The sequence below is a fragment of the Chanos chanos genome, chromosome 10 (genome assembly GCF_902362185.1).
Source record: "Chanos chanos chromosome 10, fChaCha1.1, whole genome shotgun sequence".
NCBI lineage: Eukaryota > Metazoa > Chordata > Actinopteri > Gonorynchiformes > Chanidae > Chanos > Chanos chanos.
In genome coordinates this window covers 911085-928872 of record NC_044504.1, presented here as the reverse complement: position 1 = coordinate 928872, position 17788 = coordinate 911085, and the positions used below count along the sequence as shown (strand labels likewise).

Below are 17788 nucleotides of genomic sequence, written 5' to 3'. Positions count from 1 at the left end.
TAGCGATACTTGCAAAGTATTCTTCTTTTTATCTTTACATTTACTGAGAAGACACAGAGCAAAACACAACTTAGGCAAAAATGTAAACTCTTTATTGCAAGGTGTGCACTTTCTCCACAGGCCCTCTAGACATTTTGACTATGTACAGGGTGTACACCTGACCAGTAGTCAGATACTGGTTCAGTTCATACAGTATGATGAGGTCATTTCACTCCACTCTTTATTGATCATCTTTAAATACTAACAGGTTCCCATGGCTCTCTGGCTCTGATTGTACAGTAGATTGTACAGGAAAAAACAAACAAACAGTTAATAGAGTACAATAAAACTGAGTTGAGTCATCTATTCAGCACAGGCATGCATCAGAGGGGAATAATGGACAGCCTGGTGTAGCCACAGAATCTTTGTTCAGTATTCCTGTTTGTTCAGCATTGCTCATAGCCTCGCTCACCCAATGCTTTTCAGCCATATCAGTCCAATCTTTGGCTGACAGCAGAACAACAGTTTATGCCCTGATTTTCTCTGGAGACTTTTCAGACACGTGTTTGACATTACAATAGTAGGAATATTAAAGAGATAAAAGTATACAGGGTGGGCATTTACAGAAAGTCCCTCACATGTTCCCTGCAGGCTAAAGGAATCACTTTGTGAGGCTCTCACTGTATGAGAGGACAGAGGCTATGCGTGTGCAGCTTTTCTGTATGTGTGTGAGCCTGTGCATGCATGTGTACACATGTGTGTAAATGTGTGTGTATGTTTGAACATGCATGCATGTGTGTGTGTGTGTGTGTGTGTTTCTAACAGTAGTCAAGACATTGTCTTGTACATACAGTACCAGTTTCAGTCTTTCAGTCCTCATGTAAACCGATGATGATATATGATGATGATGATGGTGATGATGAAACACAAACTTTACTTAGGCTGAATTTCAGGGAAGCACAAAGCGTCCAGAAGCATTTTTGCATATTTGCTGTTGCTTTTCTTAAATAAACTCAATGAGGGATAAAGCCAATATGAGTAATTTTTTGCAACAAATTACAAAATTATTTCCAACATTGAAAACACTAGCCTTTAGGTACTGCTAAACCAGATTTTCTTTTGTTTTCATAAAAATACATACAAAACCCCCCCCAAAGAAATGGAATATATTTTTGACAGTTCATGTACAATAACACTTTCTTTGAAGAATTTTGAAAAAATAAATTAAAAAAAAATATTCAAACCCTCTCAAATATATACAAAAGAAACAAAGGAGAAAAATCAGTATATTTCAAAGACCTGACCATAACAGAAAGGGCTATAAAGCCCAGTAGAAATCAATCAGAAAATGCAGAACGGGCAAAACGGTGAAAAAAGGATTGCGTAAACAAGACGGCGTGTACATTCTGTATCCATCTCTTCTCGGACAGAAGGAACACAGCTGATGTTTGCTAGAAAAGGTCCTTCCCATGGAGCGGCAGTGATAAGATCTGTGGTGAAAGTCTCCGTGGTAACGGGGGCTGTGACAGGTTGAGCGATTGTCTCATGAGTACGACTCATTCTCCATCCACGTCGTCTTCCACTGCTTCCTCCTCAGAGGGTCGCGCTGGACGTTCCCCTCTTCAAACTGCTGAGTGTCTTTCCTTATCCGCACGGCATGATATTTAGGCACACTGTCGTTTTCCCTGGAGCGCTTGAAAAATCCACACTGATGGAGAGAAACCACAAGATACTTGATTTTAGAGTCTTTACTGGTTCAGAAGCACACTGTGAACAAATAAAGTGTGTGACTAGAGAAACGTGAGAAAGGGTATATATTGAAAGAGCATGCTGGAGAAAATAAAGACAGTCTCTGATTGTCAAACTGGCAAAACAGTGAGTCAGAAAACAAAGAATTTTTAAGGATAGAGAAACATGGTCCTCAGGACAGGGGCAACATAACACAGTCTTCAGGTAAGAGAGACACACAAACTCTTTAGGACAGATATGCACGCGAGTGGAATACATTTTTGCAGGCAAACGTGTTGGAGAGGAGAAAAGAATGCGCAAGCTGAAAAAGAGTCAATACAGCTGAAAAAGAGTCAATACAGCTGAAAAAGAATCAATACAGCTGAAAAAGAGTCAATACGGCTTAAAAAGAGTCAATACAGGTGTAAAAGAGTCAATACAGCAGCTTCAGGACTGGGGTGAGAGGCTTCAGCCATCTGTGTCCTGCCAAAGGAAGCGTGTTTGATGTTGCTGTGAAAGCGAGCAGTCAGTGGAGTGAGTGTGTGTTAAGCTCAGAGGCCATGTGCATACATGGAAATCTGTGTGGCATTTTTACCCAGCCTGAGGCCCTAAGTGTCAGCCGACAGTTTCTCCTGGTCGGAAGGCTGGACGTGAATCTGAGCCTTGTGATATGCTGCATCATACTGGTCTTTGTGGGCTCGCTTGAAAAAACCACACTGTAACGGGGCAAGACGCCAGATCATTTAAACCACAGCTTCAACAGTTCTCAGTCATATTATACATGTTATCACAGTTCTCAGTCTTCTCATACGTGTTATCACAGTTCTCAGTCATATCAAACATGTTATAAACTGAACTCTAAGTCAAAGAAAGGCACATGTGGAACAGCTGAACTGCTTTAAGTGTAGTGTTGGAGTGTTTTGGGGTGTAGATTTGGGCATTGTGTGGAGTGATTTGGGTGACATTGTGTGGAGTGTTTTGGGGTGTAGATTTGGACATTGTGTGGAGTGTTTTTGGGGGCAGATTTGGACATTGTGTGGAGTGTTTTGGGGTGTAGATTTGGACATTGTGTGGAGTGTTTTGGGGTGTAGATTTGGACATTGTGTGGAGTGTTTTTGGGGGCAGATTTGGACATTGTGTGGAGTGTTTTTGGGGTGCAGATTTGGACATTGTGTGGAGTGTTTACCTTCCAGAGGAGGAAGACCAGGAGCCCTAACATCAGCATCCCTGCTAACACGGCCACAAGAATAATCCACCACGGCACACCTCCGAACTGAGCAAGGGTGATCTCAGGAAACACCCGGATATTAACCTGCCCCCAGTTACAGTGGAAACACACTCTGATCAGACACATGTCTGTAACATCTGTAATATCTCTCATATCTTTTTTTTATTCAAGGTCATACTGATTCTTGGCTTTAACACAGATTACACTCGGCCAGAGTGATCAGTTATAACTGAGGGCTTACACTGGTAGTAATGGGGTTATTCTGGTGAGATTACCTGAGTCCCATGGTTTTTGAGCACAATGTTCCTGGCAGACACATCAAGGCTCAGCCAGGCCTTCACTGTCAAGTCAAGGTAGTGAAAAGATGCATAGTCCTGTCAGAAAGAAAGAAATAGAGTTAAATAACACAAAACCTACATCAGAGTACAGAGGAGGTTGAAATATTATGTGTCATGTTATGAGTCACTCACTTCCAGGAAAGTAGAGTTCCATAGACGAGCGCGGAGAATGACGGCTGCAGTACGGTCCAGTCCCTGTAGAGGGCACCTTATCTGCACACATCTGGCCTCATCCGGACAGCTCTGACAGGAACAACAACAATTTTCTTCATTATACGTCCTGTTTATCAGCATTTATCGATATTTCCTTCTCTTTTTACTTAAAACAGAGGCTGATAAGAGGAGTGAGGGCAGACTCACCAGGGTTCGGTGTTTTTTCTGCTCTGGGAAAAGTGAGATTCTGCTTCCCTCTGATGCTCTCGGATCCTTGGTTTCACGTTTTCTTCTCACTGGTGAAGATTCCTACAAGCATTCAACACTATTTAAAGTTGAAGGTAGTGTACATTTCTTAAAGAGAAAGTCAAATCCACAGGCCCGTGAGAGATGGGGCGGGGGGGGGGGGACAGAGGACTACCTGGCTGAGGTTTAGAGGGTTGATCTCAGTCTCAGGAGAGCAGGTGATCTCCTCCAGGTTTTCTGCGTTAATCTTTACCAGATACAACAGCCACTTGCCCACTTTAGTCTCCTTTGGCCACATGATGTTCAGAAACGCTGTGCCAACAGACTTCAAAGACTTCCCTAAATTTGTTACCTAAAAACAGTTTTAACAGGGTCAAAAGTAGGCGTTTAAAAGGATACTGATGACACATCAGTTAGGTAATGAATGAATCATGGGCCTCTCCAATCAGGAACATTCCCAAAATGGAAGCATTTTAGCTCAGTTTCTGAACACGCGTTTAAGCAAAGGAATCATGAACTTACTCTAAAGTCATATTCAATCAAACTCCCAACTTCACTCTCAGACTTCATGGCACTTTCTCCCTTTATTTCTCCTCCAAAATTCACTTGAGAGGGCTTCGCAAAACTGACCAATAAAAAGGCATCAAATAAGACAAACAAACAAACAAACAAACAAACAAAGGAGACAGGTAGGACAAAATGGTGTGGCTGCTGTGTGCGTTTGTGTGTGTACTGTGAGGCTGTAGACATGTTTCTGTGGTAATGAAGAATGATTCCTACCCTTGGACAGAAAGCAGAAGCTCAATGACTACATTGGCTCTGGCCTTCACGCTCCCCAGCGCCTCCTGCTGGCTGGTCCTGAAACACACAGGGAATTATGCCTTAAAAGGGCCAAGCTGTTAAGGAAATCCGTCTATAACAACACAACACACTCCACAATTTGCTTTGCTGTTTTGATAAATTTACTCTTAATATTTTACAGTTGAGATAAAACATATAGACGCATTGCACATTTACATTTATTCATTCAGTAAACATTTAGTAAACTTCTATAAGGACAACATACACTGCACTCATGCATTATAGCACTGTCCTGTGTGGTAAACAATCTTAAACTGTATGTCTGCTTACGTCTCCAGCTGAAGACTGATTTCAACTTCTGTGGTGTTCAGTGAAATACCAGCCGTGCTCAGGATGATGTAAAAAGTCACCTAGGGAACATTTTACCCAGATATTTTTACCAAATGCCACAGTGCTTCTGAAAAATTTTCATCTCACAACCTGACAAACAGAAGTGACAGCAGACTGACACTGGTAGTTTAATACTGCCCAGTCAAACTGCCTACCTCAGAATCTCTCCTGAATGGGTTCCCCAACTCACATTCTGCCTGGGAACCATTTCGATTGGCTGTACAGATCACCTGCTTGTCCTGTGGAATACAGAAGAGCCAATAACGTCCCTGCTTTTGAAATGAGATCAGAGAGCGTGTGAAGCCGGAGCTCTGCTAAATACTCACTGTAGTCCTCAGAGACCGGTGGCCAGAGTAGGAGAGAGAGTCAGGGAACACGCCCACCAGTTTGGCTTCGTGGGCGTCGTCTCCGTGGCGGTTGGTCACGTTCACCTCCAGGGCGATGGCCCTCTGGTCGCTGAGAGAGATGACCGGTACTCCATTCTCCCTAGTGGACAGATCACAGAGTTTCTTTTCTTAAAGGAGGAATAGTCCTCTTTCACAACCAACACAACACAACAGGAAACACAGGAGTGGAATATCAAAAGGCTGCACAAAACACTTGTTTTGAGTATGAAGTAAGAATACATGTGTATGCATAAACAATAGGCATATTCATAAACAACTTCTTGTGACATATCATGAAAAATACAGTTGACTGTGAGGGTTAGAGGTATGACGTCTAAAGAAGTAGTGTGACATAGGATGGGAGTTTGAGTTTGTCCTCATCCTTACACTGGTAATGGACGGAAAACGTCCTGGTTGGACTCTTTGGTCTCTCTGTAGCAGAACCTGTACTTCAGCTGGAGGTTACTCTGGCAAACGTTATCGGTTCCACATCCCTCCTTCAGAAAGTTTACCTAGAACAAGAGCAATGACCTGAGCAAACATGACTTTTATGAATTTTATTGTTACTAATAATCCAACTTTGATTGTAAAATAAGATTTAATCTTGAATTCATCTGATTAAGTACAGTAAAACTAAAAGTGTGTGCACTCAGAAAGGTGTAAAAGAAACAAAAACACACGCTAAAACCGTCAGGCAGAGTCAAAGTCTAAACCTTTACAACACACTAAAACCATCAGGCAGAGTCAAAGTCTAAACCTTTACAACACGCTAAAACCATCAGGCAGAGTCAAAGTCTAAACCTTTATAACACACTAAAACCATCAGGCAGAGTCAAAGTCTAAACCTTTACAACACGCTAAAACCGTCAGGCAGAGTCAAAGTCTAAACCTTTACAACACACTAAAACCATCAGGCAGAGTCAAAGTCTAAACCTTTACAACACGCTAAAACCATCAGGCAGAGTCAAAGTCTAAACCTTTATAACACACTAAAACCATCAGGCAGAGTCAAAGTCTAAACCTTTATAACACGCTAAAACCATCAGGCAGAGTCAAAGTCTAAACCTTTACAACACGCTAAAACCATCAGGCAGAATCAAAGTCTAAACCTTTACAACACGCTAAAACCATCAGGCAGAGTCAAAGTCTAAACCTTTACAACACGCTAAAACCATCAGGCAGAATCAAAGTCTAAACCTTTACAACACACTAAAACCATCAGGCAGAGTCAAAGTCTAAACCTTTACAACACACTAAAACCATCAGGCAGAGTCAAAGTCTAAACCTTTATAACACGCTAAAACCATCAGGCAGAGTCAAAGTCTAAACCTTTACAACACACTAAAACCATCAGGCAGAGTCAAAGTCTAAACCTTTACAACACACTAAAACCATCAGGCAGAATCAAAGTCTAAACCTTTACAACACGCTAAAACCATCAGGCAGAGCCAAAGTCTAAACCTTTATAACACGCTAAAACCATCAGGCAGAGTCAAAGTCTAAACCTTTACAACACACTAAAACCATCAGGCAGAATCAAAGTCTAAACCTTTACAACACGCTAAAACCATCAGGCAGAGTCACTGCTGAATGAGAAGTGTGTCGTGCTCCTGGGTCTGTGCAGGAGTGTGTTACCTCAGTCGTGACCTTGTTTGGCTGTGTGGAGTCCAGGACAGGCTGGAGTGGGGACAGGGAGCCCTGTTTGGCCCCCTGCCGCGGCCCCTGAATGGCCACAGAGACCTCAATGGGAATGACACGGAGTTTGTCCTTTATGTTCTCCTAAGAATGAGAGACATTAACACTGAACATTCACTGTATTCACTACACATTCACTGTATTCACTGTACTCACTGCACTCACTGTACATTCAGTGTACATTCAGTGTACATTCACTGTATTCACTGTATATTCATTGTATTCACTGTATTCACTGTACTCACTGTACATTCACTGTATTCACTGTACTCACTGTACATTCATTGTTCATTCAAAGTATTCACTGTATTCACTGTATATTAACTGTACATTCACTGTATTCACTGTACTCACTGTACATTCACTGTACTCACTGTATTCACTGTATATTAACTGTACATTCACTGTACTCACTGTACTCACTGTACATTCACTGTACTCACTGTATTCACTATATATTAACTGTACATTCGCTGTACTCACTGTATTCACTGTATATTAACTGTACATTCACTGTACTCACTGTATTCACTGTATATTAACTGTACATTCACTGTATTCACTGTACTCACTGTACATTCACTGTACTCACTGTATTCACTGTATATTAACTGTATATTCACTGTACTCACTGTATTCACTGTACATTCACTGTACTCACTGTATTCACTGTATATTAACTGTACATTCACTGTACTCACTGTATTCACTGTATATTAACTGTACATTCACTGTACTCACTGAAAACAACAGTGTATTGGGAGAAGTAATGAAAGGAAGCAGTGCTTGGGCCGTAACAGACACCTGTAGTTTGAGTTGCGTATCGTAGCACGCTCTCCTCCTCTGGCCACGCAGATCCTTGCTCCCTGTGTGCTGGAATTCCTGATCTGTCTCCCTCTTATCCAGGAATGTTACTCGGGAAGGCAAAGCCTGACTTCTACGGTACGATTCCACCTCAAACATGCAGGAAATTGCTGCCAAATACAGCCATGTACAGTTTCAGTGGTCCAGTTACTCTGAGAGGTGTAACTTTAGGCAGGGGAAGAAGAGGAGACACTTACTCAGCCTGGGGCTGTAGGATGAAGGTTTGGCCTCGTAGCTAAAACAGGCCTCTACTGTCAAGCTGCGAACAGGAAAAGATGGTGAGTGGATTAGCCACAAACGCACTGTTCATGGTTAGCCTCTTAGATGGTGTCTTCACTTCGAACATACCAGATACTGTTGCCGCAGGTCTTCTTGGTTAGGTCAATTTCCTTTGGGGTGACCTTGACTTCCATCTTAATGCTGACAACAGGCCTTGCCCTGCACAGAAACAGACTTTTACTGAGCTGTAGAGCACGGGTGACAGGGCTGTGTAAGGACTGGCAGTACAAGTACAGTACCTGTAAATAAACACAGCATCTGAGAGAGAGCCAACAGCCAGATCCGGGTAGGAATTCTCATCCAAGTCCATTTTCCCAGCCAGGGAATAGCCAAAGGTACGGACATTATGCTGCTTTCCTTCCAGAATCTGATGTAAACAAACAAAAAATCTCTGTATATTGTAACAGTGAATGTTAAATCATCAAACACACACTAAACTAAACCTCTTTCATTTCTCAGAGACACTGACGGCCCAGTTTTTTAAAACCAAAATGTGTTGATTTATAGTGTTGTAATGGCTGTGTATCATTTGACATGTGTTGATTTATAGTGTTGTAATAGCTGTGTATCATTTGACATGTGTTTCTCTTTCTTCTGTTTTTTTTTCAACTAGTGATTGTTTTGTGTGGACACAGGTGACTTCATCTCTGATGAATGACTACAGCATATAAATACTGTGATATTGTCTCTAATGAATGACTATAGCATATACACACTGTAACACTGTCTCTGATAAATGACTATAGCATATACACACTGTAACACTGTCTCTGATGAATGACTATAGCATATACACACTGTAACACTGTCTCTGATGAATGACTACAGCATATATACACTGTAACACTGTCTCTGCTAAATGACTATAGCATATACACACTGTAACACTGTCTCTGATGAATGACTATAGCATATACACACTGTAACACTGTCTCTGATGAATGACTATAGCATATATACACTGTAACACTGTCTCTGATGAATGACTATAGCATATACACACTGTAACACTGTCTCTGATGAATGACTATAGCATATACACACTGTAACACTGTCTCTGATAAATGATTACAGCATATATACACTGTAACACTGTCTCTGATGAATGACTATAGCATATACACACTGTAACACTGTCTCTGATGAATGACTACAGCATATACACACTGTAACACTGTCTCTGATAAATGATTACAGCATATACACACTGTAACACCGTCTCTGATGAATGACTACAGCATATATACACTGTAACACTGTCTCTGATAAATGATTACAGCATATACACACTGTAACACTGTCTCTGATAAATGATTACAGCATATATACACTGTAACACTGTCTCTGATGAATGACTATAGCATATACACACTGTAACACTGTCTCTGATGAATGACTACAGCATATACACACTGTAACACTGTCTCTGATAAATGATTACAGCATATACACACTGTAACACTGTCTCTGATGAATGACTATAGCATATATACACTGTAACACTGTCTCTGATGAATGACTGCAGCATATACACACTGTAACACTGTCTCTGATAAATGATTACAGCATATACACACTGTAACACTGTCTCTGATGAATGACTACAGCATATACACACTGTAACACTGTCTCTGATGAATGACTACAGCATATATACACTGTAACACTGTCTCTGATGAATGACTGCAGCATATATACACTGTAACACTGTCTCTGATGAATGACTGCAGCATATACACACTGTAACACTGCCACATTGTAACATTCTCTCCTACACTCACACACATATGTCCTATTTATGATAGCACCCAACACTCATACAGAGACGTGTATAATGCCTAAACATGCTGGCCTAATACTCTACACATACACACACACACACACACACACACACACACTGACCTGTGCTGGTTTGGTGTTGATGCCCAGTGCCGTGCCGTGGTACACATACACTCTCCCCCAGCCAGAGTCCGCATATGGAGCTCCCACGGCAATGTCTGTGTGAAAGGAGTCAAAATGATATAGCGTTATCACACACCCTCACACACACATACTCCCTCTTCAGAAAGTCTTTAAAACACACACAGACCACAAACAGACATCATCTTTATCCATTCCTCTCTCACACACACACTCCCATCCTTCAACTGTCTCTGTGTTTTTCCTCTGTCCAACACACTCACACAAACAAGTGCACACACACACAAGCACGCACATACATACACACACACACACACACACACACACACACACACACACACACACACAAACACACACACACGTGCGCGCGCACACACACACACACACACACACATGCACACTCACACAAACACACACACACCTTCAAAAGAATCCTGATTGATGTCCCCGATGTTCTCCACAGCCAGTCCAAACATGGAGTCTTTGGTTCCATTCAGACGAATGGGAGTGACGCTGTCCCAGTTCCCAGCCTGGTTAATGTAGACATACACTGCACCACCCACCCCTCCATCTCTCAGGAAAAACTGAGGGGCTCCAACCACAACATCCTGCCACCTACAACACCAGTCACAGTATCTCTGCTTCAGTCACATCAATCACATCATGTGAAGGCTACAGGACTGACCAGTGCTGCTGTTCTCCTCACATCTCCTACTCTTTCATTAATGTCTTTACACTCAGACATCAGGATTCGCTTAGTTTAACTGGTGAATGACAAAACTGAGCATGGTGTCATGACAACGATGACCTGAACGTTAAGTCGCCTGTGTGAGGGGTTTGATGGACCATCTGCGGTTCTGAAACCTGTGGTGATATGAGCCGTACCCGTCTCTGTTCAGATCCACTACGGCGACGTCATAACCGAAGGAGGAGGCCAGTCCGGGCCCTTCTAGAATGTACTCTGGAGACAGCATAGTGGTGGACACGCCCTCTTTCCTCAGGAAGACCACTGCTCCGCTGTGATTGGCTCGCGGTGCTCCTGACACCACGGTCAGCTTGCCTCTCTCAGTGATACTGTGACCTGAGTCCACGGAGAACCCTTGGGTCCGAGAACATATAATGAATATGAAAAATTTGTTCATTTATTGGTAATGAGGTTATAAAGAGAATATGGACATGGAATTAAGAGCTGATGAACAGTAAAGAGATTAGAATTTCTCTCCTGAGGCACAGAGAGGATGGATAGGTGAGATTCAGATGGATAGGTGAGACATGAATAAATGAGATGATTTGGATGCTGAACGTTGAAAACTGTACGTAACTGTAAACCAGCATATAAACATTAAAAAACAGCATGTAAACAGGATCAGACAGACAGGTGCAGACAGACAGGTGCAGACAGACAGGATCAGACAGACAGGTGCAGACAGACAGGTGCAGACAGACAGGATCAGACAGACAGGTGCAGACAGACAGGTGCAGACAGACAGGATCAGACAGACAGGTGCAGACAGACAGGATCAGACAGACAGGATCAGACAGACAGGTGCAGACAGACAGGATCAGACAGACAGGTGCAGACAGCGGGTGGGGGGGGGGGTGTTGTCAGAGCAGGGTGTGGAGAATAGAGTCCAGGCAGGATGGAGTGACATGGTGTTCAGGAGCCGGACTGAACCGGACTGAGCCAAAGCTGAGTTTGTATTTAGGGCTGATCCACATGTCATAGTGCTGAAGCCTGGTGACATCAAGCATGGAGGAAACACCATGAGGATTAAGTCAGGGGGTGCCGTCATATTTTGATTTGACTGTTGTGGCCTGTAAAGCCCTTTGAGCCCAGTGATATTGGGCTCTAAATAAACTTGAACTTGAACTTGAACGCACAGACACTAGGAAAACTGCCAGTAACCACACCCCCCAGAAAGCTGAAAAGTCATGTACAGACAACATAAAAAGCACAAATATCATAGACTAGGCATATCCAGTCGAAGACTTCACACCCACCTAAGTAACTGTTGGCAGGTACAGGCACCAGATTTGGGTCCAGACGGTTCTCATCTCCTACTTCATATGGCCCGTCATCATACATACCCATCTCTAGCAATGTCGCGTTCTTTTGCTCTGCCCGCACAATGCCTGGACAGTGGAGAGAGCAGAGTTAATGAACAGGGTGTGTAATGTGTGTGGTATGAGGTGGACAGTGGCGAGGGCAGAGTTAATGAACAGGGTGTGTAATGTGTGTGGTATGAGGTGGACAGTGGCGAGGGCAGAGGTAATGAACAGGGTGTGTAATGTGTGTGGTATGAGGTGGACAGTGGAGAGGGCAGAGTTAATGAACAGGGTGTGTAATGTGTGTGGTATGAGGTGGACAGTGGCGAGGGCAGAGTTAATGAACAGGGTGTGTAATGTGTGTGGTATGAGGTGGACAGTGGAGAGAGCAGAGTTAATGAACAGGGTGTGTAATGTGTGTGGTATGAGGTGGACAGTGGAGAGAGCAGAGTTAATGAACAGGGTGTGTAATGTGTGTGGTATGAGGTGGACAGTGTGAGGTGTATAGTGTAGGTTATAGGTATATAGTGTATAGAGTAGATTTTTAATTTTGTTTAATTTTGCTCTCACTACCAACGATGCTGGCTTACCTGTATGGCTGATATGTGGCGAAAAATTAGCAAACAACAACAAAAAAATCTAATGCTGTAGGCCTATTGTATTTCTACAATTTCATAAATGCATTATAAACGATAGTTTTTGTATATAGAGTATAACTATATACAAAATTCAATAAACTGTGTTATCTTTATTTTAAGGGTCAAATAGGTTTAGCAGCTCAAGATGAATTTTATTTGGTGGGAGGGGGCAAATATGGCTCTTTTGATAATAAAGGTTGCAGGCCCCTGGGCTAGTGTATAGTGTAGGTTATAGGTGTATATCGTATAGTGTATAGTGTAGGTTATAGGTGTATATCGTATAGTGTATAGTGTAGGCTATAGGTGTATAATCTTCCGCAGGAAACTGAAAACCCACCTCTTTAGAACCCACCTGTCCCCCACTGCCTAACCCTCCCTTTCATTACAAAACCCCCAAAAAAACCCTTGTCTTGTCTTGTATCTGTGTTTGTCAAAGTATTCCAGGGGCGCAATACGAAGGGGCAAATTGACGCTCAGTCTTATTGTGATCTCTGCTCACGAGGTATTAGAAATCCGACTGATGCACTGATTGTAAGTCGCTTTGGCTAAAAGTGTCTGCCAAATAACAAAATTGTAAATTGTAAGTTGTAATGTATAGTGTATAGTGTAGGTTATAGGTGTATAGTGTACACTGTAGGGTTATAGGTGTATGGTGCATAGTGTAGGCTATAGGTGTATAATGTATAGTGTATACTGTAGGTTATATGTGTATAGTGTATAGTGTATACTGTAGGTTATAGGTGTATGGTGTATAGTGTAGGCTATAGGTGTATAGTGTATACTGTAGGTTATAGGTGTATGGTGTATACTGTAGGTTATAGGTGTATGGTGTATACTGTAGGTTATAGGTGTATGGTGTATAGTGTAGGTTATAGGTGTATGGTGTATAGTGTAGGCTATAGGCGTATAGTGTATACTGTAGGTTATAGGTGTATAGTGTATACTGTAGGTTATAGGTGTATGGTGTATACTGTAGGTTATAGGTGTATGGTGTATAGTGTAGGCTATAGGCGTATAGTGTATACTGTAGGTTATAGGTGTATGGTGTATACTGTAGGTTATAGGTGTATGGTGTATAGTGTAGGCTATAGGTGTATGGTGTATAGCGTAGGCTATAGGTGTATAGTGTATAGTGTATATTGTAGGTTATAGGTGTATGGTGTATAGTGTAGGCTATAGGTGTATGGTGTATAGTGTAGGCTATAGGTGTATGGTGTATAGTGTAGGTTATAGGTGTATAGTGTATAGTGTATACTGTAGGTTATAGGTGTATGGTGTATAGTGTAGGCTATAGGTGTATAGTGTACACTGTAGGGTTATAGGTGTATGGTGTATAGTGTAGGCTATAGGTGTATAGTGTATACTGTAGGTTATAGGTGTATGGTGTATAGTGGAGGCTATAGATGTATGGTGTACAGTGTAGGCTATAGGTATATAGTGTATAGTGTATACTTTAGGGTGTAAGGTGTATAGTGTAGGCTATAGGTGTATAATGTATAGTGTATACTGTAGGTTATAGGTGTATGGTGTATAGTGTAGGCTATAGGTGTATGGTGTATAGTGTAGGCTATAGGTGTATAGTGTATAGTGTATACTTTAGGGTGTAAGGTGTATAGTGTAGGCTATAGGTGTATAGTGTATACTGTAGGTTATAGGTGTATGGTGTATAGTGTAGGCTATAGGTGTATAGTGTATAGTGTATACTGTAGGGTGTATGGTGTATAGTGTAGGCTATAGGTGTATAGTGTATAGTGTATACTGTAGGATATACTGTAGGTTATAAGTGTATGGTGTATCAGGATTGGTTTGACTCATGCTGCAGTATTAAACGGTGATATGATAAACATTTTAGTTATCATCTCATACTGCTGCTTCATCGAGGCTGAGCACATTGAGGCAAAGAACCACACTCAAATAAAGGGTATTTTGACATATGTGTCAACTCAATAAATTTCAATTTCAATTTAAACTCTACTACTAAATAACAAAGTAGGACTTGTTTTTTTTAAAGGTTTTCTCATTAGTTGTTAAGGGTCAGGTTGGCTTTTGTCTCTCTTTTTCCATTTGCCTGGGCCCGTTTTGCCATATGCTTCTCATACAGTTCTGTGTTGTCCCAGATATAAGTGATAAAACCTGTCGTAATACATGAAAATGGTGAATGAGGCAAAGATAAAGAACTCAGCGTGTCTATTGTGTTCCTGTATGGAAACACCTCAGGAGGCCACTCACCAAAGACTAAAATGCAAATACAAACTTGGATGTGAAAATCCAGAGTGAAAAGACACGTCATATATGTTTAAAACTGTCATATAAGGAGAACTGCAGTGCCAACATTGGGGCTGATGTGTGACACCATTTTGGCTCTCACAGACAGGAAATCGACTGCATTACCAATCCTGAGCCTGCACTAAGTGCAGCAGTCTAAGTGCATCTGCATTATACACGGTCTGGACACAAAATGTCACAGAGAGACCAAAAACTCTGGCACTGTTTTCTGTGATGCCTCGCTAAAAAAACATCCACACGCGTCCAGCGCCAGACAGACTCGGCTTAGGGTTACAGAGACAATGCACCCAAACCAGTCCGCCGGAGTGGAGATACTGGCAAGCAATGAAGATTCACAGCACTGTGTACTCAAAACTCAACCTTGCAAGTATTCATTCATCCAAACACCTTTCGGGATGAATTTAATGCTATAACCTTTTTAATACTTCACAATACAGAATGTTTAATAAACAAAAGTCACTACTCATATCACTGAGAATTAACTGTCTGCAATAGATAACTCCTTTTATGGATGAATTCTTTCGAGTGAGCAGAGGAAGAAACACAACACAGGGTTCAAACTGTTTTGATTTGTCAGTTTTTTTTTCTACCATCAATGTTTCTCCTAAAGAATTTTGTAAACTTAAAAAAGTGCACCATCTCTGCCAACTTGACTGGTTTTTCTTTCACAGTTGTTCGGAGATTTCATTTGTTCCAGTGCAGTGATGTGTTATGTCCAAATACCTTTCCAGTTGTAGGCTCCGGGGGCTCCAAACACTATGTAGTGATAGTCCTTTGTGAAGGTGGCAGACACACCCTGCTGACACACCCCAAACCTCTCATGGCTCCTGGGTCGACCTTCACAGAACTTCCAGTCTCCACCATCCTCATCCGATTGGCTGTCTATCGTCAGGTCCTGACTCAGGACGTAGCAGCGGCCAGTGATGTCGTGTGAGTCAAGCACACGGCGCTGGTAACGGTGAGCACACGTCTGTGACGGAAAACCAAGCTCATCATTTTATCATAACACAGAGCTATTGTGCATGTGTCTTATGTTTAGCCACAGAGAACAGCACATCCACCAGGCCGAGAGCACAACACACTCCACAGTCTTCATATATTGCTATAAGAACACAACCGTTTATTCACAAAGGGCGGACGTTCCGAAATGCCTACTTGCATCGTTTTGCTGAAATACATCAACATGTATATAACAGTAACATGTGTATCTAAGTAACATGTATATATCATTAACATGTAAGTATCAGTAACATGTATATCTCAGTAACATGTATATAACAGTAACATGTATATATCAGTAACATGTATATCTCAGTAACATGTATATATCATTAACATGTAAGTATCAGTAACATGAATATCTCAGTAACATGTACATATCATTAACATGTAAGTATCAGTAACATGTATATCTCAGTAACATGTATATATCAGTAACATGCATATCTCAGTAACATGTAAGTATCAGTAACATGTATATCTCAGTAACATGTATATAACAGTAACATGTATATCTCAGTAACATGTATATATCATTAACATGTAAGTATCAGTAACATGTATATCTTACTAACATGTATATCTCAGTAACCTGTATATCTCAGTAACATGCATATCTCAGCAACACGTGTATCTCAGTAACATGTATATCTCAGTAACATGTATATATCAGTAAATTGTTGCAGTGATTGACTGTGATGATTTAACCCTATTGCAGGATTTTCTGTGTGGGTGTTTGTGCAGCTGAGCCATGTTGTAGGGTTTACAGTGTTTAAACAGAGTGCGTTTAGGTCTTTAAACAGAGCTGGTTACAGAGGTAAACGTGCATGCTGTTGGAAGACCAGCTGTGGACCACACACCTTTGTTCCTGACTTACCACAATCTTCCCCCCAGGTCCCTGGCTCTTCACCGTCACACCCATCCACTGGTTCTCTTTGCTTTCCACTGAGGTGTCAGCTGTCAGTCATACGGACAGACAGGAAAATAGGACTGTGATTCACTGACATGTATCAGTATGAAACTTTAACACAGAACATGTTTAAAATGATATGCGCAGCCAGCACTCACTGGCTCCTGTTACTGTACACTAGTACTGTACTCAGCGTGTCAGGGTACTATAATGTCACTGTACACTGGTACTGCCCTCAGTGTGTCAGGGTACTATAATGTCACTGTACACTGGTACTGCCCTCGCCGTGTCAGGGTACTATAATGTTACTGTACACTAGTACTGCCCTCGCCGTGTCAGGGTACTATAATGTTACTGTACACTGGTACTGTACTCAGCATGTCAGGGTACTATAATGTCACTGTACACTGGTACTACCCTCAGCATGTCAGGGTACTATAATGTTACTGTGTACTGGTACTGCCCTCAGCGTGTCAGGGTACTATAATGTTACTGTGTACTGGTACTGCCCTCAGCGTGTCAGGGTACTATAATGTCACTGTACACTGGTACTGCCCTCAGCGTGTCAGGGTACTATAATGTTACTGTGTACTGGTACTGTACTCAGCATGTCAGGGTACTATAATGTTACTGTACACTGGTACTGTACTCAGCATGTCAGGGTACTATAATGTTACTGTACACTGGTACTGCCCTCAGCGTGTCAGGGTACTATAATGTCACTGTACACTGGTACTGCCCTCAGCGTGTCAGGGTACTATAATGTTACTGTGTACTGGTACTGCCCTCAGCGTGTCAGGGTACTATAATGTCACTGTACACTGGTACTGCCCTCAGCGTGTCAGGGTACTATAATGTTACTGTACACTGGTACTGCCCTCAGCGTGTCAGGGTACTATAAT

At 41.9% G+C, this 17788-nt stretch overlaps 1 protein-coding gene across 1 annotated transcript; it reads right to left on the bottom strand.

Moving 5' to 3' along the window:
- Positions 1-1522: 1522 nt before the first annotated feature.
- On the bottom strand, positions 1523-16913 carry itga6a (integrin, alpha 6a). Its single transcript, XM_030786556.1, has 23 exons — positions 16854-16913; positions 15701-15947; positions 12009-12140; positions 10893-11106; positions 10429-10622; positions 9990-10084; positions 8327-8454; positions 8157-8246; positions 8006-8067; positions 7749-7918; positions 6885-7028; positions 5637-5761; positions 5190-5349; positions 5019-5102; positions 4804-4883; positions 4453-4530; positions 4195-4297; positions 3848-4024; positions 3634-3735; positions 3406-3516; positions 3211-3309; positions 2894-3019; positions 1523-1687 (listed from the first exon to the last, which is right to left on the bottom strand). The coding sequence occupies exons 1-23, from the start codon at positions 16896-16898 to the stop codon at positions 1523-1525; spliced, it is 2931 nt and encodes a 976-aa protein (XP_030642416.1). The 5' UTR covers positions 16899-16913.
- Between the last annotated feature and the right edge of the window lie 875 nt (positions 16914-17788).